Source organism: Myotis daubentonii, chromosome 8 (genome assembly GCF_963259705.1).
Source record: "Myotis daubentonii chromosome 8, mMyoDau2.1, whole genome shotgun sequence".
Classification (NCBI taxonomy): domain Eukaryota; kingdom Metazoa; phylum Chordata; class Mammalia; order Chiroptera; family Vespertilionidae; genus Myotis; species Myotis daubentonii.
The window spans coordinates 66,211,751-66,237,007 of record NC_081847.1 but is presented as its reverse complement, the minus strand read 5'-3'; the positions used below and the strand labels follow the sequence as shown (position 1 = coordinate 66,237,007).

General features: G+C 50.6%; 1 protein-coding gene across 6 annotated transcripts; it reads right to left on the bottom strand.

The window, feature by feature from the left end:
• Positions 1-5,402: 5,402 nt before the first annotated feature.
• CHST13 (carbohydrate sulfotransferase 13) lies at positions 5,403-20,420 on the bottom strand. 6 transcript variants are annotated; one of them, XM_059706756.1, is made up of 4 exons: positions 19,131-19,269; positions 14,357-14,436; positions 10,718-10,800; positions 5,403-6,925 (listed from the first exon to the last, which is right to left on the bottom strand). In XM_059706756.1, the coding sequence occupies exons 1-4, from the start codon at positions 19,139-19,141 to the stop codon at positions 6,080-6,082; spliced, it is 1,020 nt and encodes a 339-aa protein (XP_059562739.1). In that variant the 5' UTR covers positions 19,142-19,269; the 3' UTR covers positions 5,403-6,079. The 6 variants fall into 6 exon arrangements, with proteins under 6 accessions (XP_059562739.1, XP_059562738.1, XP_059562740.1 ...); XM_059706755.1 differs by having other exon boundaries at positions 14,357-14,460; positions 19,131-19,266; XM_059706757.1 differs by having other exon boundaries at positions 14,357-14,394; positions 19,131-19,261.
• Between the last annotated feature and the right edge of the window lie 4,837 nt (positions 20,421-25,257).

Sequence of the window (25,257 nt, the reverse complement as noted above, 5' to 3'; positions counted from 1 at the left end):
CAGTAATTGACCAGGTGATATGAGAAGATTCCATTTGAATGTATATACCTGTCAGCATCTGGAAGGCCCTTGCAGTGGGAGGCCTATCCGAGGTCCTTGAAAAATCATGTTTTCTTGAGGAACATAGCACACAGCAGCCCAACTCAAGGCTCTTTTAGATAGCACTTGCCTTAGGATTGGATACTTCTATGGTCGGAATTTCTAAGAATATGTTTTAAGAGAAAAAATTGAAGCCAATAAACAATTAGGGAACTCATTCTGTAGACAGGACATTTTGCTATCCTCCCCAGAAGCAGAGAGTGGAGTGGGAATAAGGACCCAAGATAACTGACATAGGATCCCATGACAGAGTTGCTTTTTCATTGGGTAGAGTAAAATGTAACTGTCAAAAAAGTGAGGCAGTGTGTAGTAATTGCCAGAACTGAGGTAGAAACAGTGTAGTGGGAAACAGGAAGATGAATTTTCACTGGATGTGAGGCAGGGGTGGGATCACTGAAGAGTTTACTGGAAGCAGCGATATGAGAACTGAATCGTGAGGGATGAATAGGATTTCAAATACATGGAGAAGGCTCTGAATGACACTTTCAATAAATTCAACTAAAATACTAGATAAAATCATTTTTTAAATGCTGTTCATGTATTTTAGAGCCACATGCACATACACAGCCACGGGTTTCCAGAACCCCAACTGAAGTGAAACCAGGAAGCATAGAAGTCTTGAGTTCTGCTTTGCACTGGGCGTAGGATAGTAAACGTAAAGCCCAGGCTTGCCCCAGGTGGACTTTCTAATAGACCTCTGTGTAAAGCTGGGCTCCCAATGGGCTATAACCCCAGTGGGAGGATGACTGAAATGCACTTTTCCTCACAGAAGGAAGCAGCAAAGAAATGTGCCTGTCTTCTCACTGGCATGGGTGGGAGAAAATATTCCACCCCAAGAGTCTCTAACCACTGTGCAGGTTACAGACCACTGGAAAGGCTAGTTATCTTCCCTTAGTAAGGAGGAGAGAAGGCTTGGATATAAACCTCTGTAACTGGCTCCCATTCCCTTCTTCCATGCTACCTGTCTCTCCACACACGCCCCCCCCCCCCCTTACTTTATCTCTTCTCATCCTTTATCTTTCCTCCTCTCCTGGAGTAAAGGTGGGCACTATATAATGGTGAGAGATCCGTTTTTCCTGGAAGATACACCTTGTATGCACCTAATAGCAGATGCTTACAGATCTATCTACAAGGAAATGAACATCCTCCATTATAGTAGAGATTTTAACATACCTCACTAATTTATTAGATCAAACAAAAAATACCAGCAAAGATAATTTTGAGTAGCACAATTTACAAACTCAGTTTAATGAACTTATGAAGAAGACTGTCTAATGTGAATACTTACTCATTTCAAGTGCACATGGAATATTTATGAAATTTGCCATGTACTAGTAGCTCAAAAAATTTCAAAAGACTGGTATCATATAGAGATTTTAGCCATGAGACTAACACTGAGAACCCAGAGACCTTAACATCCATACAGTATTATGGAAAGTGGAGTATGGAGGTATTGTGAGGTGAGTAAGAGGTTAATGGGAGATCAAGCAAGAAAGAGCCAGGGTAGAGCCAGGAACCAGTCACAAGAAGCAGGGAATTATGGGAAGATCCTAAACTTTGAAGAATAGTAGACTTGCGAATGCCTAGCCCCACTACTTACTAAATGCATGAAAAAATAAATTAACTTTTCCTATTCTTGATTTATTAAGTATTGACTGTATTGGATGTTTCACAGAGTTATAACAATTGAGTACATTTATAAAGTTTTCAATATATAGCATATTGGTGTAGAGTGTCTTAGCTTCCACAGTGATGGGCAGGGGCCTTATTTAAGGAAAGCTCTTATAGACACACAACAGTGTATCCAATAGGTAAGAGACCTAGTGACAAATCTGTGCTTTGGCAGCCTCTGAGTTGGGCTCAGATTGGATTCTCCAACGATGGGTAGTCACTTCCTTGTGTGATCCCCTCCTATAATGTGCCAAGGCTGGTCTGTGTGACACGTAACATATGGCAGAAGTGGTTTGTCACTTCTGAGATTAGGTCATCAAGGACTGCAGCTTAAGTTTTGCTCACAAGCACTCTCTTGGATCGCTTGTTCTGGGAGAAGGCAGCTGCCATATCATGAAGGCCCAGATGCTGAAGAACTGAAGTCTCCCGCCAACAACAAGAAATTGAGGTCTGTCAGCATCCATGTGAATGAGCTCGAAAGTGAGTATTTCCCCAGGCAAGCCTTCCCCTAGCCAGCAGCTTGACTGCAATCTCCAGAGACTGTGGTCCAGAACAATCCAGTTAGGCCACCCCCAGATTCCTGACTATCAGAAACTGGGATAATAAATATTTTTCTAGCCACTACGTTTTGGAGTAATTTGTTACACAGTAATAGATAAGTTCATGGAAAATTAAAATTAGTACAGATGTCATCAGATACCTAAAAGGTCTTAGATTCTTTTCCTAGGGCAGACAAAATAAACCTCACATAGATTTGGGATTTCATCAAAAAGGGATTGGATCTCAGATTTAGCGCTGAATTTTTTTTCATACTTGCAGACAAGGAAACCCTACGCAGGGAAGCTTATGGGGCCTTAGTGGAGAACCTTCTAAGTCATGGGCTTGGACCTTGGCTGTGGTGGTCCCCTGCTGAACTTCCTTGGAGCACCCCTGATTGTCAAAGCTCATGAAAGATTGCTTGGGAAGCCATTCACATGAGCAAGGGAGAGCAATACCTTCATAGTCTCATCTCAAATAGGAGTTAGGGAAGGGCACTTAAGAGTATTGGAGGGGAGGGGCTAGGGCTAGTCAAGGGGTGGTTATATGGCAGAGGTAGGTGAGTGGGTCTGGGCAGTAGTTGGTCAGAATTTGTAAACGCTGCTGGAGCAGTGTCAGTGTTCCTTACAATTTGAGACATAGGAGACCATATTGAGTTCCTGTTAATGTAGTCTTCTCTTGGAATATACAGGTCTGAATGAGCTAGTGTTAAAATAGCTCAAGCACCCTGGGCGGTTGCTCAGAGGTTAGAGTGTTGGCCCGCAGACTGAAGGGTCACAGGTTTGATTCTGGTCAAGAGCATGTACTTTGGCTGCAGGCTCCTCCCCAGCCTGGGCCCTGGTTAGGGTGCATGCAGGAGGCAACCAATCAATGTGTTTCTCTCTGTCTTTCCCTCTCTCTCCCACTCTCTCTAATAATCAATGGGAAAATATCCTTGGGAGAGGATTAACCAAAAACAAACAAAAAACAGCTCAAGCTTTGGTAATTTGTGTATGATGAGCTTTAGTACACTTTATAGGTTTTTAGTAATAGTGCAGTTTTTCAAATTGTGGTTTTATTTCCCAATGGAGAACTGACAAGGAGACCTATTAGGACTTTATTGCAAGAGATAATCAAATATTTATTGAGACATATGCTCGCACCCATGCTGGAATAACAAGTATTAGACTTTACATTTCTCTGTAACAAACGAAATGTGGACCTGCTTTCAGGCATGGAACAATAAGACAGCGCAGAACTGAGATTCCTGAGAGAAAGGAAACAAATGAGGTGATTCCCTACAGTTGCCCCAACTTTCTGCATGGAAGTCATTTTCAGACTATAAACTCAAGGGAGAATCCAAACAGAGCTTGACAAACTTGCTAAATTGAGATAGAAATTGGAGTTCGAGGAGGTTGAGGCAGCTGTACATTGTGAGGGAGGCATAGGTGAGAGCTATGCAGAGAAGAGGTCCAGAAATCTGCACAGGATCCCCTGAGTGCTGAATTCTAAGCCACACATCCTCAGAGTAAAATTCAAAAAGGCAGAAAATGACAGGGAGTAAAAGCTGAACAATTGCCTTAGCTGCCACCGTCTGTTCAGCCATCCCTGGCTCCCCGCATCTGCTCCTGCTGGCTTAGCTTCTTGGATCACCACCACGCAAGGACAGAGCGGCCAAGTGAAAAGATTACCCACCTGTTCCTGCTGGCCTCGGGAAACAGTGCCGCATATCCCAACCCTTTCAAGGGCCATGGGGAAACAGTTCCGCATATCCCAACCCTTTCAAGGGCCATCTAACTGGTGTGTGGGGGAAAGAGATGGGACTCCTGCCTTCTCCCACAGTTGGCTGTCTGCAGCTGGGGCCCTGGTCTCATCAGCACCCTGTGAGGAGGCAGGGTCTGGGACCCCCATGCTCCCCAGAGGAGGCAGCCTGAGCCCAGGGCCTCACCAAGCACTGTGAACACAAACCCAAGTGTTGAGGCCCCAAGAGGACTTCAAACAAGGAAAATGTCAATAATATCGTGTCCCTGCTCCTGCAGTCACAAGCCAGTCTCCAGCTTGGGAGAAGTTCTCTCACTGGCCCCAGCTGCTGCCTGTGTGGTCTTCACTGCAAACACAGCTGAGCTTGGGTTTCTGTGTTTAACAATATGCAGTGCGAGTTGACTCTTTAATGGACTCCTGAGCTCCAGATTAGAATTTTGGGCAGGATTCACGGTCCCAAGATCTGAGTGTGACTGCCTTTCTGGCAGCCTTTTAGGTGGCGAGAGGACGGAGGGTTGAGTTATCATTTGTTCTTCTCAAAACAAACCCATTACCCAAAGACTTGGCTCACAATCATAACGTCGGGGGTGGGGGGTGGGGGATGAAGAAATATTGAACAGGACAAAGGGTTTTGTCCACACTGGAGATGTAAACATTTGGAAACTCGTTGCACCTGTGCTGAATATGAAGCTCCCCAAACTCTGAGGGCACATGTGGTTTCAGCACCTACATACCCAGTTCATCACTCCAGCCCAAACATGCCTTACCAGAAAGCATGGGCTTCCTGGGCTGCTGGGATTCATCTCTGGATGTTCAAAACCTCCAAGGGCTGTGAAATCCCAAGAGGAGCCTGTAAGTCTCCTGGGAGCCCGCTGCTGCTCTTCCCCCTAGCTGCCACATGATGGCAGCAGGGAGCCAGCTCCACCGCTGTAGGGACGGATTAGGCAAGGCTTCGCTGCCACAGGGGCTCCAGGCAAGATCTGTGCTCATCCTGCAGACTCACACAGGTGTGAGGTGGCCAATGAGCAGGGCTTCGCTGAGCTGGTTTGGGCTTTAATCTTTGGCCCAGGCAAAGATCACATTTCTCCCAAGTTGTGACTGTTTTCTCCAACCCTACAATTTAGGATCCCTCCACACGATGCCCTCCCTCCATACCCTACTCCCCATGTAGTCCCTCACGCTGTGTGCTGCTATGAAGGTAAGCCAGGCTCTCCATCTCTCATTCATAACCACCTGGCATTCTAAGGCCATTTGGCAGCAGTGGAAACTGAGGCTCAGAGACTCAGTGAGATTCCAAGATCAGACAGCCCCACAACGCAGAGTAAATGGCAAAATGAAGTGGAGAAACTCTAAACTGTCAGAAAGTAACAAAACTCATTTATTTCAATAACATGAACTCCCCAGATCACCAAAGTCCTATAAAACCTGCCATCATATTGCACCCTGGACTCTGTGGGCACAGAGAGGCAACCTAGCATCTGGCCAGACTAAGACCAAGGGTGGGGCCAGGGCAGGGCCAGCAACAGGAAAGGTGGCCCTGCTCTGTGACAGGCAGAGTGAAGGCGGCTCACAGCTGACTCCTGTGCCATGCCCGTGGACAAGGATGGGCCCAGCCTGAGTCCTGCAGGGGAGGGCTTCTCTCCTTGGCCAGGGCGGTCCTTGCCAGAGCAGGCGAAGTGGGGAGGGAATTAGGATGGCACAGGCTGCCTTGAGCCAGCGTTCTGCTCTGTTACACTATGAACAGGGTCAGGGACAGAGCTGACAAAAACGGCCTCTTTGCAACTTAAAACGCTATTATCCAATCCTCTCACCCACGCCAGCTAGAGCAGTTACTAACTGAAGCAACATCAAGCGACAGGCACGACAGGGGACAGGCACAGAGTTGTACAGCAGCTGAGGTGGGCTGCACCCCAAACCGGCCCAGTGTGATGTCGGCCCAGTGCAGTGGTTGTCAAAAACTCCCTTTCTCGGGCCCCCATCCCCGGCCTCAGAGCCTCTGCAGTGCACCAGGCCCCGTGGGGAGCACTGCAGGCTAGTGCAGCCGCAGGTAGGAGGGGGCGGAGTAGTTGAAGAGCAGGAAGTCCATCTTGTAGAGGTCAAAGAGGCGCCGCTGATAGAACGGGCTGATGTCCTGAAAGAGGCGCCTGGCCTGGTCCTGGGCCGTGGCTGCCTTGGCCCGGGGCGGCGGCGCGGGGAAGCGCAGGCCTGGCGCGCCCACCAGGCTCAGCACGAAGGCCGCGTCCTCCGCCAGGGTCTCGAACTTGCCCACCACGTCGTAGCGCAGGCGGCACGGGTGGCAGAGCGCGTGGGCGCGCTCCCAGTGCTCATTGAAGGGCTCGTCGCGGCGCGTGCGCGGGTCCAGCAGGTAGGCCAGGAACTCGGCGAAGCGCACGTCGTGGCCGCGGGCCAGCGCGTCGGGGTGCGGGCGCGGGCGCAGGCGCCGCACAATGCGCGTGCCGTAGAGCCGCTGGAAGGCGGCGCTGTAGGGCCGCGCGAACTTGTTGCGGTAGGCCGACGCCAGGCGCTCGAAGGGCTCGCGCACGAAGAGGAAGGTCAGGTAGGCGCGCAGGCGCCGGTTGATCTCGGCGGGGCTGAAGTCGGCCAGAGAGGGCAGGCGGCCGGGCGCGTGCGCCTGGTGCGCGGGGATGGCCTGCGGGTCGGCGCCCCCCGGGCTGCGCAGCGCCAGCAGCACGCGCTTCCAGTTGGTGCAGGCCACCTTGGGGACGTAGCAGTAGAGCAGGCCGTGGGCGTCGTCCACCAGCACGTGCCGCAGGTCCTCGGGCTGCAGCAGGCGCTGCCGGCGGGTGTGGCGGCTGCAGGCCCGGCGCAGCAGATTGCGCCGCTGCCGGTGCACCTCCGCCAGGGCCGAGCTCGAACCCTGTGGAGGACAGGGGTCGGTGTCAGGGCAGCTGCCCGGTGACGCCCAGTGACCCGTGTGAGCCAGGGCCGGGCAGCAGGATGGGGGCCTGGACTGGAAACCCAGCGCTGCCACCGATCACTGTATGAGTTGGGGGGCCTGGGCATTGGTCCTGGACCTGGATTGGGGGAACCGAATCTAACCTTGCAGAGGCATGTAGAACGAAGTGATGAGTCAGTTGTTGGACACGCAGGACTGAGGAGGTCCTGGTAACGAATGTGGTCAGGGTAAGACTGATAAGGAAGTATGGCTTCAGAAGCCTCACCATGGGAGCAAATTGAATTACTAGAAGTAGCATAGTGTATAACAATGGTAGCTTTTTACAGCCCTGTAGTATTCCATTGTGTAGATGTACCATAGCTTTTTTTGTTTATCCACTCATCTGCTGGTGGGCACTTGGGCTGTTTTCAGATCTTAGCTATTGTAAATAATGCTGCTATGAGCATAGTGGGAGCATATATTCTTTCTGATTGGTGTTTTGGAATTCTTAGGCTATATTCCCAGAATATTTAGGATCAAGTAAAAGGCAGTTCCATCTTTAATTTTTTTTAAATATATTTTATTGATTTTTTACAGAGAGGAAGGGAGAGAGATAGAGAGTTAGAAACATCGATGAGAGAGAAACATCGACCAGCTGCCTCCTGCACATCTCCTACTGGGGGTGTGCCCGCAACCTAGGTACATGCCCTTGACCGGAATCGAACCTGGAACCTTTCAGTCCGCAGGCTGACACCCTATCCACTGAACCAAACCGGTTTCGGCCCATCTTTAATGTTTTGAGGAGGGGTGACTGGATAAAGAAGATGAAGGGATTAGCTAAAGAACACATATGCAGACCCCATGGACACAGACAATACTTCGATGAAGGCCAAGGGAGGGGAGGAGAGGATGGGTGGAGGTGGGCAAAGGCCCCCCCCTTTTGCAGGGGGACACCTGCAATAATGTCAACATTAACATTTTTAATAAGAAAAATAGGGGGGTAGGGGAGGCCAGGGGATTGTCAAGGGCGGGGAAAAAAGGAGATATATGTAATACTCTTTGTAATACTTTAAGCAATAAAACAATTTAAAAAAAAAGAAAAATAACAAAAAACTCATGATGTGATATGGAAAAAAGAAAAGAACGATAGCTTTGGTCTGTACCCCTCTGTCTAAGGGGTCAACCCACCGGCCCCTCCCAGACTGACTTGAGCACCCTGGGGCTACAGGCAGGACCTGGGGGACTAGTGACAGGCTGGGCCCGGGCTCAGCGGGTCGGAGCTGCAGGGGAGCATGGAGGGTGCTGTGTGCTGAACGGGGTCTCCAGGGGATGAGAGATGCTGCCACGGAGGTGGGGTGGCATCAGGATCTCGTACCAGGCGGCACCCGGACAGAGCTATGTCTCACAGAGCAAATGCAGAAGTCCGCCAGTTTGCAGACCCCGAATCAATTTCTTTTTGAGGCAAAACCAAATCTGCCAAGGGAGGCAGGCAGCGGAAGACAGACACAGGAAAAATAATGGTACTTTGTAATCTAAGCCAACGGTCTGAGGGTCAGTGAACTGGCCCCCTATTTAAAAAGTTTGAGGACCCCTGGTCTAGAGCCCTGACTGGTTTGGTTCAGTGGTTTGCAGGGGTGGGCAAACTTTTTGACTCGAGGGCCACAATGGGTTCTTACACTGGACCGGAGGGCCGGAACAAAAGCATGGATGGAGTGTTTGTGTGAACTAATATAAATTCAAAGTAAACATCATTACATAAAAGGGTACGGTCTTTTTTTTTTTTTTTTAGTTTTATTCATTTCAAACGGGCTGTAGTTTGCCCACGGCTGGGATAGAGTGTCGGCCTGCAGACTGAAAGGTCCAAGGTTCAGTTCCAGTCAAGGGCATGTACCTTGGTTGCAGGCACATCCCCAGTGGGGGGTGTGCAGGAGGCAGCTGATCCATGTTTCTCTCCCATCGATGTTTCTAACTCTCTATCCCTCTCCCTTCCTCTCTGTAAAAAAATCAATAAAATATATTTTTAAAGTGTCTAGAATAGATTCATAGAGAAAGTAAATTGGTGGTTGTCAGGGGCTGGGGGTGGAGAAAATGGGGAGTGACTGCTAATGGGTACTAGATGTTTTTTTGGAGTGATGAAAATGTTCTCATACAGGGTCCCTCTCCCCCATCGAAACTAGGACCCTCCTGGTAGAGCTCTCCACGTGCCTGGTGCTTCCCCTTTAGACACAAATCAGTCACAGGTTAGTGGAGGCGGTGATCAGATCATCTTTCCCCCCATTAGACTGTCAGCAGCACAAGGGCAGGGAACCAGCCTACCTGGTTGCGGCAGGATCCATAGCTTCCTGAGCACAGTCTTCATGCAGTAGGTGCTCAACACCTGCTACCTGAATGGGTGCCCCGAGTGTGGCTGTTTGGGTGTGAGGCAGGGGGTGTGACTCTCAGTGGGGTACAACCGTGTGTGTGTGGTCCTAGTGGGGCCAACAACAGAAGTGAGGTTCATGGACCAGCAAGCCCTCTGGTCCATTGCCTGAGAAGAGGTGAGGCAGGGGCTCCTTCGTGTTTCCCTATTGCAGCTGATTGGGGTTTCACTTAATTATTGTCTCCCCACTGGGCTGTCAACTCCCCGAGGGAAGACTCAGTGTCTGTTTCACTCTCTTTCATACCCACAGCACATACAACAGTGCCTGGCACAGAGTGGGCCCAGTGTATTTTTGAGTAGGTGATGGACAGTAGTGGGTAGGTGGGGACACCAGCTCTCTCAGCTTGCCCCCAAGACTTGCCCTCGTCACATTCCCAGAGCCTGGATTTGCAGAGGATGCCTCTCTCTGCCCAATGTGGGTTCCAGTCCCATGACTGTAGGTCAAGCATGTCAAACTCAAAGGCTAACACAGGCCAAATAAACAAGGTTTAAGTATATGTGAGCCGCAAAAAAAAATAAAAGCTTCAATTTTCATAGAAATGTAGATTTATTTCGATAGAGACATGCTGAATACAAAGGGCTGAAATAAATGAGTAATTGTTAACATAAAATGATAGAACATTTTAATAAAAATTAATATTATTTCCTGAACATTAACTTATCAGACACTGGACAACTGCATAAATTAATAAGTGTAACGCATATAAACCTATTTTCTTGTCTGAAAGCTAAATATTTCCTGTTGCACACACCAAACAAGTCAGTACAAGACTAATGACAGGGCAGTTGGCTGCTAAAATATTCGCTGCTAGTATTAGTGGAAATGGTGCGCCTGCGCATAAGGCACATAAGGGAAATGAATGCAACATGATTATAGTAATCAGTCATTAGCAAACGTAGTTCGTTATTAATAACTAGAGGCCTGGTGCACGAAATTCGTGCAGGGTAGGGTCCCTAGGCCTGGCCTCCCCGCCTCCCCACCTCCTCCTTCCCTCAGTGCCCCACCGCCACTAGTCACCAGACATGTTCCGCGCCGCCCCCTGGTGGTCAGCACACATCATAGTGAGCGATCAAACTCCCGCTCTCCCGGCCAAACTCCCAAGTGGACAATTTGCATATAAGCCTTTTATATATATAGATTGTGTGTAACAGGATATTGTAAAAATTAAGTTATGAAATTTTTATTAAAAAGTTTCTTACCTACCGTTATATTGGCTGGGCCACAAAAATATTCGTTGTGGGCCACAAGTGGCCCATGAGTTTGACATGCTTGCTGTAGGTTTACATTGAGGCTCTCAGGTTCCCATGTCTGGAGGCAGAGGGAGGGGTCCCAGAATGGGAGTCTGTCCACTTACCTGGTCCAGGTCATAGAGCATCTGCAGGGGACTCCTCTTCTTCCCACCAAGCCAGCCAGAGCCCAGGGCCTTGTTTCCAGATTCTGTGGAGCGTAAAGAGAGAGGTGTCATTGCTGCATCAGAAGAAATGGCTTTGATGCTTGGTCAACTCACCTACGGCACAACTAACCCATCTCTGAGACTCAGTTTCCCTCCTGTCCCACCTGCCTTGGGATGGGGAGGGAGGTTGGGGAAGTGTGGGGAAGCACTTACAGGGCTCCTAATCCAACAGGCAGGTTGCTTGGTGTCACTCCTAGTCCTGTGCCCTGCCCTCTAGAGTTGGAGGATACCAGACAGGAAGAGATGAGAGGAAAGATGGTACCCAGCCCATAGCCCTCTGGGAAAGGCCTGACCACTCAACCTCACCCACCTGAATCTGCCCTCATCTCATGCCCTGCCCTAGCCAGCCCCATGACCGAGGAGCCCTCAGGGACTCAAGAAGCTACCTGTCTGTCCAGAGAGGGATGGGCAGTAGTGGAGTGGCACAGCCAGACTGCAGGCTCTCCACTAATCTACTGTGAATTCCTCCAGCAACCTGTAATTCCCCGAGCAGTGTGCATGCTTCTTCATGGTAAACACAGCTTTAGCTGTCTCCCAGAATGGATGCCCCTGAGGACAGATACTATCTTTCTGTCTCAGTGCCAGATTTTTCAATCTTCCTAAAACTACCATAAACTCAGCTTGCTAAGTTAATTCTTGACTCAAAATGTGTCTTAAGGACTATCTTCTTAAACATATTTAATTAATATGGATATATTTTTAGTACTATAATCAATATAGGTGAGGAAAGGTTCAAGACCTTCTGGATCATATTTTTCTTAAATATGATTATATTTATTAATACAATAATAAAGTATAACACAATCTTTACAACATCACCAAAATTGCAAATCTTTAACTAGATTGACCAAGAAGGAAAAAATAAAGACTCAAATTACTAAGAGCAGGAATGGAAGAGGTGACATTAGTACTAGACCTTATCGAAATAGGAAAGGATTATTAGAGTATAATATGAACAACTATGCAAGAGTAAATTATATAACCTAAATGAAACAGAAAATTCCTAGAAGGCACAAATTCCTAAAATTGACTCAAGAAGAAATACAAAAACCTCAACAGACTTATAACAAGTGAAAAGATTGAGTTAGTAATTTTTAAAAGGAAGCCACGTTGAGACTGGAAGGAGGGGCAGAGACCTGCAATGGGCTGGTCCCACCACCATGTGTGGAAGTTAATACTCGGGAGGGATATCTCGGCTGTGAGGTCCCCAGTGAGGAGCAAGGGGGTCCTAGCCCCCCATCAGGCTGCCCAGCCCACAACATCTGGCTGTGAAAATCAGCAGGCCTCTGTCTGGGTAGAGGGCTGCTGTAGACCCCAGTGTCCTCCTAAAAGGCCCGAGCACAGACTCACTCACAAACATGGCCCTAAGCTCCAGCGAAGGGGCAACAGCTAGAAAAGCACCAGGGACACAGGGAAAGAACTGACTTGTCCAGATTCAGGGTGAAGGCTGGAGGGGCAGCTCAATGGGCAGGTGCCATTGTTAATTTGTTGAGCCCTCCTCCCACCCCCGCAGCTGGCAAGTGCTGGCAGGCGCTGTTTTCCCTTTGTTGAGCCCTAGCCCCCTGCTCCACCAGTCTACAGGACCAGGCCGGTGTCACGTCTGAGTTTCCAACAACCTGCCTAACACCACTCACCCCACTTGGTGATCCCAGGATCCCACCCCACCCAACTTGGGCATCTGCCTCTTTTAGCTGCTGTTCTTCACTAGCTGCTGGCCTTGGCCTATGCACTTTCCTAAACTTTCTCAAAGGGCCACAAACCTGAAACAGCAGTGGCTGTTCTTGACATGCCCTGTACCTCTTGCTAAGCAGCCCCAACCGAAGATTATTTTGTACCTCCTAGCAGGTGGCCCAGCATCAAGGCATCGGCAGCAGCTGATCTGGGCATGTGCGGGATTCCCTCCCGCACACTCAAAGAGCAACTCGGCAGGCCCCAGAGCCCCACGAAAGCGAATCCTGCTCCATGAAGTCAAACCCCATACAACCGCTCAACTGTAATGAAGGCCAGTCCTTACAGCCAGTCAGCCTGAGGGTCAATCCCTCCCACTGACATGCCAACAGCAATCCAGGCTCAACTCCAACAGGAAGGCACACACAACTCACACAGGGACACAACTGGAGCACCTGGCTCAGATGACCAGAAAGATTGCACCTCTCGGCCCCACAGGACACCTACTATATAAGGCCACTCCACCAAGACGGGAGATGTATGGAGTTTCCTCAAAAAATTAAATATGGAACTGCCATTTGACCCAGTGATCCACTTCTAGGAATATATCCTAAGAAAATTGAAGCACCAATCAGAAAGAATGTATGCACTCCTATGTTCATAGCAGCACAATTTACAATAGCTAAGATCTGGAAACAGCCCAGTAGATGAGTGGATAAAAAAGCTGTGGTATGTTTACCATGGAATACTATGCAGCAGTAAAAAAGAAGAATCTCTTGCCCTTTGAGACAGCATGGAGGGAGCTGGAGAGTATCATGCTAAGTGAAATAAGCCAGTCAGAGAAAGACAAGTATCACATGATCGCACTCATATGTGGAATCCAAGTAACAAAATAAACTAATGAAGGAAGTAGATCCAGACACATGGAGCATGGAACAGAGTGTGGAATCTCGGAGGGAAGGCAGGGAAGGGTGGGTGGGAGGTCATCAATCAAAGACCTTGTAAGCATATATGCATAACCCAAGGGCATAGACAATAGGGTGCTGAAGGCCTGGAGTGGGGGGGCTGGAAGGGGTCAATGGGGGGGAAAAGGGGGACATATGTAATACTTTCAACAATAAAGAATTAAAAATAAAAAAGACCAGGAGATGTAGCAGATCTACCTAATACATAGAAACAAACATAGGGAAGCAGTCATAATGAAGAGACAAAGAAATATGTCCTAAATGAAAGAACAGAACAAAACTCCAGAAAAATAACTAAACAAAATGGAGACAACCAATATACCAGAGGCAGAGTTGAAAACACTGGTTATAAGGATGCTCAATGATCTCAGTGAGAGCTTCAACAAAAAGGAAACATAAAAATGGAGATAGACAAAACACTAAAATGAACCAGTCAGAAATGAAAACAATAACTGACATTAGAAAGAACAACAGCAGATTAGATGAAGCAGAGTACCAAATCAGCAATTTGAAAGGTAAGGTAGCAGAAAACACCCAATCAGAACAGCAAAAGAAAAATGAATTTTTAAAATGAGGATAGTTTAAGGGACTTCTGGGGCAACATCAAGTGTAATAATATTTAATCATAGGGGTAGCAGAAGGAGAAGAGAGAGAACAAATATTGAAGACCTATTTGAATAAATAATAACTGAAAGAAATATACGTACAGATGCAGGAAGCACAGAGGATCTCAAATAATATGAATCCAAAGAGGCTGACATCAAGACACATCATAATGGAAATGCCAAAGTTAAGACAAAGAGGATCTTAAAAGCTGCAAGAGAAAAGCAGTTATCTATAAGGAAGCTAGAAGCGCAGGCACCTTCTTAAAGGGCCAATGCACACTATTTCATTTGCAGCCACTCACCGTGGGCTCTGGCAGAGGGAGGGCAGAGTGGACTCGAGCTGTTTGAGGAGAGTTCAGGCTTGGTGGCTCTGGGGAGAGAGCTGAGAGGACAGCTACCTGGATCCCTGTACTGAGTTATTCCCCCATACTGCAAAAGCCATCTTTCTCAGGCAGACCTTTCCCATTCATGCAGCATTAGCCTGGGGGGAAGCAATAGCCCCACCCTTTGGAATGCCTCTCGCCCAGCCTTGTGGAGTTCAGCTCTGACTACACCCAGAGGCTCATTAAGGTCAGAGACGTGCCTGGCCCTTGTGGCATAGTGGTTGAACGTTGACCTATGAACCAGGAGGTCAGGGTTCGATTCCCGGTCAGGGCACATGCCTTGGTTTGTGGGCTCAATCCCCAGTGTGGGACATGCAGGAGGCAGCGGGTCAATGAGTCTCTCTCACCATTGATGCTTCTCTCTCTCTCTCCCTCTTCATTTCTCTCTGAAATCAATAAAAATATATTTTAAAAATGTTCAGAGAAATGGATGTATGAAACAGACTGAGAGATCTTAGAGGGAAAGAAGGTGTGGGGGATGGGAAGAGATTAACCAAAGCATGTCCAGTGGACACGGACAATAGTGTGGTAAAGGCCTGGAGGGAGGTGGGGGCTGGGTGGATAAGAGGAAGTGGGGGAAATAGGGGACATCTGTCATACTGTCAACAATAAAAAGTAAACTTAAAGAAAAAAACAGACACTCCTCCAAAGAGGACATACAGATGGCCAGTAAACATACAAAAAAAAAAAATGCTCAACATCACTAATCATCAGAGAGATGTAAATTAAAACTACAATGAGGTATCACCTCATACCTGCCGGAATGGCTATCATCAATAAATAAATAACAAGTGCTGGTCAGGATGTGGAGAAAAGGGAACCCCAGTGTGCTGTTGGTGGGAGTGCAGACTGGTACAGCTACTGTAGAAATTAATATGGAGTTTCCTCAAAAAATTAAAAATGGAACTGCCATTTGACCCAGTAATCCCACTTCTAGGAATACTGGTATATCCTAAGAATCCCCAAACACCAACCAATCAGAAAGAATATATGCACTCCTATGTTCATAGCAGAATTATTTACAACTAGAGGCTGGTGCATGAATTCATGCACCAGTGGGGTCCTTCCGCCTGGCCTGTGGGATTGGGTGAAACCGTCTCTCCAACATCCCCCAAGGGGTCCCAGATTGCAAGAGGGCACAGGCCAGGCCGAGGGACCCCACCGGTGCATGATCAGGGCTGGGGAAGGATGCGGGAGGTTGGCCAGCTGGGGAGGGACCGCAGGAGGGTTCCAGGGCGTGTCTGACCTGTCTCACTCAGTCCCAATCATTTGGACCCCAGCAGCAAGCTAACCTACCAGTTGGAGCATCTGCCCCCTGGTGGTCAGTGCACATCATAGCGAGCTGTTGAGCTGCCTTAGCATTTCATTAGCATATTACACTTTGATTGGTTGAACGGCCGACTGGACAACGGGACACTTAGCATATTAGGCTTTTATTATTTAGGATAGCTACGGTCTGTAAACAGCCCAAGTGTCCATTAGTAAATGAGTGAATAAAAAAGCTGTGGTACAGCCCAGCTGGTATGGCTCCGTGACTGAGCTTTGCCTATGAACCAGGAGGTTATGGTTCACCTTTCTTACCATTTTGCAGATGGTAAAGTGGAGGCTCAGAGAGGTGTTACCTCTGGCACGAGGTCACCCAGTGACCAGCTCCTCTTGGGACCACAGCTGGGACTGAGGAAGAATTGGTGCCCACCAGGGGTTGTGGGAAGAGGAACTCCACGTAACAGAGAAGAAACCTAGGCCTGTCTTATTCTACGGCCCCTTAACTCAGAACATTCCAGAAACACTAGCCCTTGAGAAAGACCTGTCATTTCCTAGGCAGACCACAGCCTGCAGGAGTGTGGGTCCCATACCAGACTCCGGTGGCCAGTGGGTGGAGTGCAAGAGGAAGTGGGCACCAGAGAGAGGCCCAGAGTAGCTGTGGCCAGTGATTACAGGGCTGGGCCATCCCCACGCGGGCCCACCACACAGATCAGAGGAACCCAGGTCCACCAGGAGGGCAGGCTGGCCATGGAGGGGGGAACAGATGGGTCTAGGCAGGGGCTCAGAGGGGAATGCTTGAAGATCCCAGGGTCCAGCCCCTGACTCTGGACAGCTAGAGGCTGGGGGTCTAGCGTAGGGACCAGCCTCAAACAGGGCCACCCTGAAGCCTCCCCCAACCTCCACTGCCCTCACCCAACCCCCCTTCCCCCCACACACCTATTTATTTCCTCCCAGCACTTCCACTGGGCTCCATGTCCCAGGGCCCCTGCCCAGGGCACTGTGGAGCAGACAGGCCAGGGAGAGCTAGGTGGGCAGGCCCCAGTCTCGTGGTCAGGGAGGGTCCTGGACCTAAGCCAAAGAACTCTGCCATCCAGAGCAACCACAGGCAAACCACACGGGGTTCTGCTTTGAAAAAAGGAAACAAAAATAGCAGGAGGTTATGGAGAGAAGAGGGAGAGGGCAATAGGAGGGAGGAGAGAAAGAGGAACTGGGTGCCAAGGACAGAGATGGAGAGAGAAGAAACTACACACAACGACAGAGACAGAGCCTGGGAGAATTCCGGAAATCCGGCCGGCACCATGCGCTGTGCTCAGCGATTTGTGAACATTGAAGCTTTCTCCTATTGGGTGGCAACTATTATATCCCCACCTGACAGATGGGGAAATAGGATCAGAGAGGCAACGAAACAAGCCTAAGGCCTCACAGCAAGTAAGGGCCAGAAACAGGATTTTACCCCAGGCCACAGCATATGTGTGACCTTAACGCAAGCCACGCCATCCTGCCCTCAGGCACCCACTCCACCCTGCACAAAACTCGATTCACAGCATCCACAGGCTGGTGGCTGAAATGCCACACCAAGAAACCAGACAAATTGTCCATGCACGCTCACCCCCAAGGAAAAGCCTCAGTCCCCCGCTTCATGGGGGGGTGGGGGGGGCTGGGGGCAAGTTGTTGCATGGGGGACTTGAGGCTTCACCATTTTGGGGAAACAATGGTGATCCCAGTCTGGTAAGCATAGATTATGACACAAGGTTTCTGGTTAATAAGTTCTAGCTGGGCTAGTGTTGCAAGATCAGATAAGCAGGAGCCACAGGCCTCGCTGGGAGTCTCCCCTAACCCATTCACACCCCTGATGACTTAGGCCTTCTGGGGTGACCTATGTGCCCCTGGGTCAGGGACATTCCCTCTGGTGATCAGGCTAAGCAATGAACACGTTGACAAACCCTTCATAAGTAAAAAGCAATTCTGCTTTTTTTTGAGAGAGAGAGAAATAGTGATCTCTCCACTCCAATTTAAAATTCAGACTGCACACTGAACTCCACAAACCACATGGAATAGAAACCTATCTGATCAGACCATTCTTGGGTACCAGTCCCATCAGCTCTGTCTCCAGAACCATCAGGAAGCCCCCATTTCTGCTTCCTGCACAGGATCAGCCCAGGGCAAGCCCCGTCCACTCTGCTCAGGAAAATCACCGGTCTCTTCAACTGGCTTCCTATTTCTTCTTGCTCCATCTTGGTGATCTTAAAACCTACGTGGCTTCCCATGGCTATCAGTACATTCCATTCCTTCCCAAGGCCCTCCAGGCGCGTCTCCCACCCTCCCCAGCTCTCTCCTCCGCTGCAGCCACACTGAACACAGCAGGTGCATCCCCACCTTTGCACTAACTTTTCCTTCGACCTGGGAACGTTTTAGGGGAGATACTGCTTGTTCAGATCTCAACTCAAATGTCTCACCCACATCAGGATATTTCAGTCTCTCCTTTTTTTTTTTTTTTTTTAAATTCTCACCTGAAGATATGTTCATTGATTTTTAGAGAGAGAGAGAACGAGAGAGAAAGATCGATGTGAGAGAGAAACATCCATCTGACTCCCCTATGAGCCCCAACTGGGGATCGAACCCGAAACCTAGGGCTGTGCCCTGACCGGGAATCAAACCCGCAACCATTTTGGTGTACAGGACTGCAGCTCCCAGCCGTGGCTTGTGGAGGGGTCCAGGTCTGGACAGCGGTGTCCAGCCACAGAGGGAATGGTGTGAGTGGCAGGGTGAGCTGGTGAGCACTGAGGAGGCCTCTCCAAACCCTGGCCTCCAGTCCAGAGGCAGTCAGGGAAGGGTGAGGGTGGCAGGGAGTGGGGGTGGGGGGAAGAAGCCCCTCACCTCGGGAGGGAAGGCGCACATGCCAGGCCGAACCATGACAGGGCCATGGTAAGGAGGCCCGAGGCCAGGCACTTCCTGTGTGCCCTCATTCCCCTCAGCAGAAGCCGGGTAGGAAGAACTTGGGCACTGCATTACAGAGGGGAGCCCTGAAGCCCTGAGAGGGGGGGAATAGGTCGCCCAGCAGATAAGACTGTGGATGACCTATCCTATACTAACCTAGACCTAGCCGGGGTCCCCCATGGGTAAGTGCTGCCCCCCGAACAGTCTCCTCAGCCTCATCACTTAGGCCACCCTAACCCCACTGCCCAGCGGCCCCTGCCCACCCTGGGGTGTGGAGACCCTGTCTGAGAGGTTCCAAAAGGGGACTCCAAGGATTTTCACAATCCACCCCCCCCCCCACACACACACACACATTCACACACTCACACTCACGTCAGGAAAGGCAAACAGAGCCAGAGGTCAGGAGAACAAGCCAATGGCTGGGCCCCTCAAGCCCAGGACAGACTGTGCCGCCCGCAAGTCAGCCATCCACACCCATCCCTCCACTCACTTCTCTGGCATGTTGGTCCTGTGAATGGGTCGGCGAGAGGGTTTGAGGAGTTCATACAAGTGAAGTCTGGCACAAACCGGCCTGGAGCAGGGACTCCACACTGCGGGGTCCCGGCTGGCTGCCTCATTTCCACCAACCAGACCATGAGGTAGATGCAGAGGAGCCCCAAGTCCTTGTCAGTGTGAACTTCAGGTGGAGCAGGGCACCCCAGGCAGCACCCCGCCAGTCACACAGAGGAACCAGCTGGGGATGGAGGGGCATCAAACTCCCTCCCACGCCAGGCGCTAAGGGGGTGGGGCAAGTAAAGGAAGCTGCCTTCCCAGGTGGGCCAAACGCAGCCCCCCACCCGCCACTGACCCGGGTCGCTAGGCACAGGCTGGCAGGCCCTAGCGGTCCCATCCCGGGCGCTTGGAGACCACTTCTCCAAGGGAGGAACACCTTGCGGGGAGCTGGGGCACAGGCGGGGCATCTAGAACCTTTCTGGGCCCACTCGCCCCTAGCCCCTAGCCCAGGAGCAGACAGAGAGCAGGTGCCCCTACCCCGGCGAGGGACTGGCCACTGCCCCCGGCCCAGCTGGCACTCACCCGGGAGTAGGGCGCGGGTCGCGGCGCCCAGGAGCAGCAGCGCAGCGCTCAGACACGCGGCCGCCAGGGCGCGCCGCCGCCAGCAGCGCCTCCCCATCCTGTGCCAGCGCTGCAGTCCGGGTGTCCCGCGGGGCGGCGGCGCCGGCCCTGGACCCGCCCCGGCTGCCCCGCGGCCCATACCAAAGCGCGCGGCACGGGGGTGCGAGGGCTTTCTCGCGCGGCTCGCGGGGCCACCGGGAGCGCGGCGCTGGCCCGGAGGACCGCAGAGGTGGGCAAGGGCAGGTCGGCCGGCCTCGTCCAGTCTCCATGCCTTCCCCTTCCCCCCACCCCGCCCACCACATAGACACATAATCGCTGTCCACGGGAGGGTGGAGCCTAGGTGGAGGGAGCCCTGTCGCCCCTTCTCCTTTTGCTGTACAAGCCAGGGATGTCCGGGACTCCCCAGGAGTCCTGCTTCCCAGGATCAGTCCCTTCCTTCCCCCAGGCCACCCTGTAGGCGGCTTTCCTCAGGTGTCTCCAGGTCCTACCTGAGTTCTGGCTCATGCAGGTCCCAGCTGGACTGAGGCAGGAGGGGTGAAGGTCTCGGTTCACATCCCCAGGGGCAGGAGGACCCCTGTGCCTCCACAACTGCTCCAGACTCCAGCGAGCTCTCAGCACTTGCTGAGGCCCAGCGGGGGAGGCTCAGTGGTTGAGCGTCCACCTGTGAAGCCGGAGTCACGGTTCCATTCTGGTCCCGGCAGGTTTCGGGCTTGGTCCCAGGTCGGGGGTGTGCAGGAGGCAGCCAATCAATGATTTTTTTTCTCATCATTGATGTTTCTATCTCTCTCTCCCTCTCCCTTCCTCTCAGAAATCAATACAAACACAAACAAAAACTTGCTGAAGACTCCTGGGTGTGAGGGAATGAGAGTAAAGTCCGGAAAAATAAACCAATCCCGCTAGCCCTGTGAAGTGAGGAGCCCAGGACTGTCCCCTGGGTCTTGCTGCCCAGAGGGCAGGCTGGCAGGGGACCAGAGGAGGCAGCTGTGTGCACTGGTGTGTTCCCTTGAGCTAATACCTAGCAATAAGTGTGTGTATGTGTGTGTGTGTGTGGGGGGGGATACTGCAGTAAACTCCAGTTTTTTAACAGCTCTTGAGAACTCTGATGACTAAAGCCTGCTGGTACCACTTATTGGCTGTGTGAGATCAGGAAAGTCGCCCACCCTCTCTGTGTCCCACTCCCTGTACAATGGGATAGTACTAGGACACAGATCATCGTCTTTTGAGGACTAAATGAGATACAGGGCATGCTTGAAACAGCATCTGGCGCTCAGTGACTGCCATCTAAATACAATATCTTAGTGATTATTAACTGTTACTGCCTGTTTCTGCCAAGTTACAGTGATGATATAAAAATTCCTTGGCTCATGACACCATCAAAAAGCCCTGGCCGGTACAGCTCAGTGGCCCGCACATGGAAGGGTCTCAGGTTCAATTCCTGGTTAGGGGCACATACCTGAGTTGCCAGTTTGCTTCCAAATCTCTCCCTTCCCAACCCCAATCCACTCCCTCCCTCCCCCCCCCCCCCCCCCGCAAAGAAATTTTAAGAAATTCCTTCTTATTACATATATTTAGGTTTTAAAGATCTATTTAAGGAAGCATAGCAAGTAAATAATAGTTATTTTGGCTTAAAGATAGAGCTCCCAAGGATGATGATAGGTGTCAAATAGAGGGGTCAGAGAACCAGCTCTCTGATAAAACCAGACGCTTTTTATTATGGCTTTCCAGACAACTTGGACAGAGAGCCTTGGGGAGCGTCTCACTCACCCCTGGGCTCGCCCGAAGTCAAGGCTGCTGCTACTCTGGACCCAGAACCCAGAGATTCCGGATCACCCACACCCCCAGCAGCCCCCAGATCTAATCTACACCTGCATTCCTGACCCTTCCCTGAGTCCGGAATTCTCTGTAAGGAGTCCTAGTCCCTGGGTCCTTAGGGTGAATCTTCGCCTCCTGAACTGCCACCTGGTGGCCATAGCTGAGAACAACATCTCAGCCCATCTCTTCAGAAAAATCTGTGCAGGCACTTGGCAGAGTCCCAATGATGGGTCTTGGGGTGGGAGGGTGAATATGCCCCCAACAGCTTGCCTGGGAAAGCGCCCTCTGCAGCCTCTGTCCTCTCACAAGGGCTCATATTCACTCATTCATTCATTCATTCATTCATTCAACAGATACTGATTGCCCACTCTATGCTAAGGCACCAGTGGCAAGAACCAGGCAGATACACTCTCTGACCTCGTGGAGTTTTCAATAGAGATGGGGAGAGCATAGAAATAGGAGTAAATATCTAAATTATGGCAGTTGGTGTCCTGACCGGTTTGGCTCAGTGGATAGAGCGTCGGCCTGCGGACTGAAGGGTCCCAGGTTCGATTCCGGTCAAGGGCATGTACCTTGGTTGCGGGCACATCCCCAGTAGGGGGTGTGCAGGAGGCAGCTGATCGATGTTTCTCTCTCATCAAGGTTTCTAAACTCTCTATCCCTCTTCCTTCTTCTCTGTAAAAAATCAATAAAATATATTTTTTAAAAATAAATTATGGCAGGTGGTAAATGGTGCTGTGAAGAACAAACGCAGAATAAAGGGATGGGAAGTGTGTGCCACAAGGGTGGTAGTGGCAGGCCTCAGGGAGACATGACATTGAGCAGGGATGTGAATCAGGTGAGGACCGCGCAGGTATGGCGGCAGGGAGGAGAAGCTTTCCCGGCAGAGTAAAGGCCCTAACGGGGATCCCGATGCAGTGATCCAGTTGCTGTTGCTAATAACAAACTGCCCTAAAACTTAGCAGCTTAACCAAACCATTTACATTTTGCTCACAATTTTGTGGGTCAGGAATTGGGGAAGGGGCTCAGTTGGGTGCTTCCCACTAGGGGTCTCCTGCTCATCTGAAGGGCCGCTGGGCCTCCTGATCTGGAGGCTGGCCCCGCTGGCTTTCCTTGAGGGTTCCCTTTCACATGGAGCTGAGTAGCCTGGGGTCCTGAGTGCCTGGGGTTGGCTTGCAGTGCCTGCCTGCCTCTCTTTACTCCTTACTAGTTTTAAGTTTTTATTTATTTGGTTTATCCAAGGATTAAACTTTAAGAACAACAGAGGTTTGTTTTTCTTTTTAATTGAGGGGCTATTCACATAACAAAGTGAATCACTTTAAAGTGTGCAATTCAGTGGCATTTAGTACATTGACAATGTTGGAAAACACCAAAGAGTCTTTCCCTCCCATCCTCGCCAGTTTCTGTGTATCCCTCAAAGATTTTAATTTCCTTAAAATTTCTTTCCTTTACATTTAGTCCTACATACATTACGGTGTTCCTTGCTTTTTTGATAGTGGCAATAATGAGAAAAATAACAATATTTTATTCTTATCTGGTGCTTATTCTGTGCCAGGCACTATTCCAAGATCTTCACATGTACTATCTCATTTAATCCTCAGATGCATCTCATGAAGCAGGAATTGTTACTGCTTTTGGTTTACAGATGAGGAATCCGAGGCACAGACAGGCTAAGTAACTTACCCAAGTACACACGAGCTAGTAAGTGGTATAGCCAGGGTTTGAACTTCCTTGTTGGCCATATTTAACATCTGTGAGATCCTCATTCTTTGAAATAGCTTCTACAATTAAAAAAAATAAACTCTTTATTTGGGGACACATAGTTTAACATGAAGTTGTTAGAAAGAAAACAGAGATCCCATGTGCCCTGTTCCCCCAGTGATAACCTCTTGCAGACCGTATAGTGCAGTGTCACAGCCAGGTCATTGGCATTGACATAACCCACTCATCTTATTCAATACAATGCTTAAATTTTTAACATTGGTTGCAAACATTTAAAAGTCAGGAGATTTCACAAAAACGGTTAGATTTTTGGCTTCTCTTTAGCCATCGGCTGAAGAAGCCTCTTCCAGAAGCAAGTCCTGAGGGGAGTTTCAGGACAGCTCGTTAGTCTGGTCAGGGAGTGGGGTGTGGGGTGGGGAAGAGAAAGCCACCATCCAAGGGTGTGGTACTGGGAGGGGGGACGCAACTCAGCCCAGTCCTGCTGGGAGACTGGGGACAGTGCAGAACACTCCCCCAGATTTATTTTCCACCCACTTACACACCCCGGGGAGAGAGAGCGGAGGGAGCTGGGGTGTTTATCCAGTAATGTCCCCTCTCTCCTGTCGCTTCTCTAGCCTTTCCAGCCCACCTCTGAGCTGGATGAACATGCCCTAAGCCACCAGAAGCAGCCCTCCAGCTGAGAGAGGCAGGTGCTGGCCGCTGACTGTCACGTTGTGTGCTGTGCATGCCCTGAGGGGTGGAGGGGTGAGAGGCAGTGTCTACAAAAGAACTGCTGCTTCCAGGACAGCCGCAGTGCCTGGTGCTCAGTCAGTCCTGCTCCAAAGATAGAGCGAACGGATGAATGCTGGAAAGCAAACGAAAGCGCATTTCTGCTTGCTGGCTCTTCCAAGCAGCCCGAGGACCCCAACAACAGCCTGCTCACCCTGCCAGCCAGAGCCAGATCTTTGAGTTCCGAGGGTTTAAGTCCTAGCTCCACCCATGACTAGCTGGGTGGCCTTGGGCAAGTCCTACCACCTCTCTATACCTCAGTTTCCGCATCCATTAAATGGGACAGCGAAGCCCACAGGCCCTGAGAGTGCGAAGTGAACTGGCTGTGAGCTGGCTCGCCTGTGTGCTCAGAGAGCTGTTGTTCTTTCCACCTTTCAGTGTAGGCTCTGCGCTGGGTGCTTGCATAACCATCGGTGACTCCTGCGGCCTGAGTGGTTAATTACCACCCACTTGCGTAGATTGGGACACGTCCCAAGGCCACGGGGCTGGCCAGGAGCTGAGCTGCATTCACAGGACCACCAGGATTAGACGGCAGTCACTTCCTGGCTGTGCGAGTGAGACGGGCCTCAGTTTCCCACCCATAGCACAGCGCTAAGGAGGAGCACTTTCTCGCAGTCGTCAGTGGGACTGGGGATGGGGGCCATTCCCTGGCAGGCCCTTCACACAGAGCTTTGAGAAGGGGGGAAGCAGCGTGCACTGGAACGGAAGCCGAGGAGGGTGCACCTGCTGTTGGGTGGGCTCCTGCCAGGTTTGTCACCCCCCCATACACACACACACAAACACACACACACACACACGTGGCAGGGAGAAGGGGTGAAAAGGACACTATCTACTTTCTACACAGACCCCTCACTCGGTGCCAGGTTCAATATCAGGTGGCTCCCCATCCTCAAGACACAAACCCCAACATCGCCTCCCTGGTGTGACTCCCATTAGGGTCCCACCAGCCCCCAAAGTCATATCCTAAAATCACAACCCACTCAAGCCCCACTGACTGAACCCCCCCTCAGCCATCTCCCTGTATGAAGCCTGCCTCTCCCCAGACCACTGCCGCTCCCCCCTCAAGTCAGCCTCGTGGCCGGTGACTCTATGACCTACCTACCCATGGCTCCTTCCATAGGCCCGGGGCCCAATGAGGGGCTGGAGGAGGCGGCTCTGGGGCTGGAGGTTCCCTCCCAGCTGGACCTTGACTGCCCAGTCTC

Excerpts from the sequence above, each read along its gene's own strand:
- CHST13 (XM_059706753.1), bottom strand. The coding sequence starts at position 19,892 with ATGGGCCGCGGGGCAGCCGGGGCGGGTCCAGGGCCGGCGCCGCCGCCC. Across the intron at positions 10,801-19,714 it reads GACCCGCGCCCTACTCCCGG|AATCTGGAAACAAGGCCCTG; the intron begins GTGAGTGCCAGC and ends TACGCTCCACAG. Across the intron at positions 6,926-10,717 it reads TGCTCTATGACCTGGACCAG|GGTTCGAGCTCGGCCCTGGC; the intron begins GTAAGTGGACAG and ends TGTCCTCCACAG.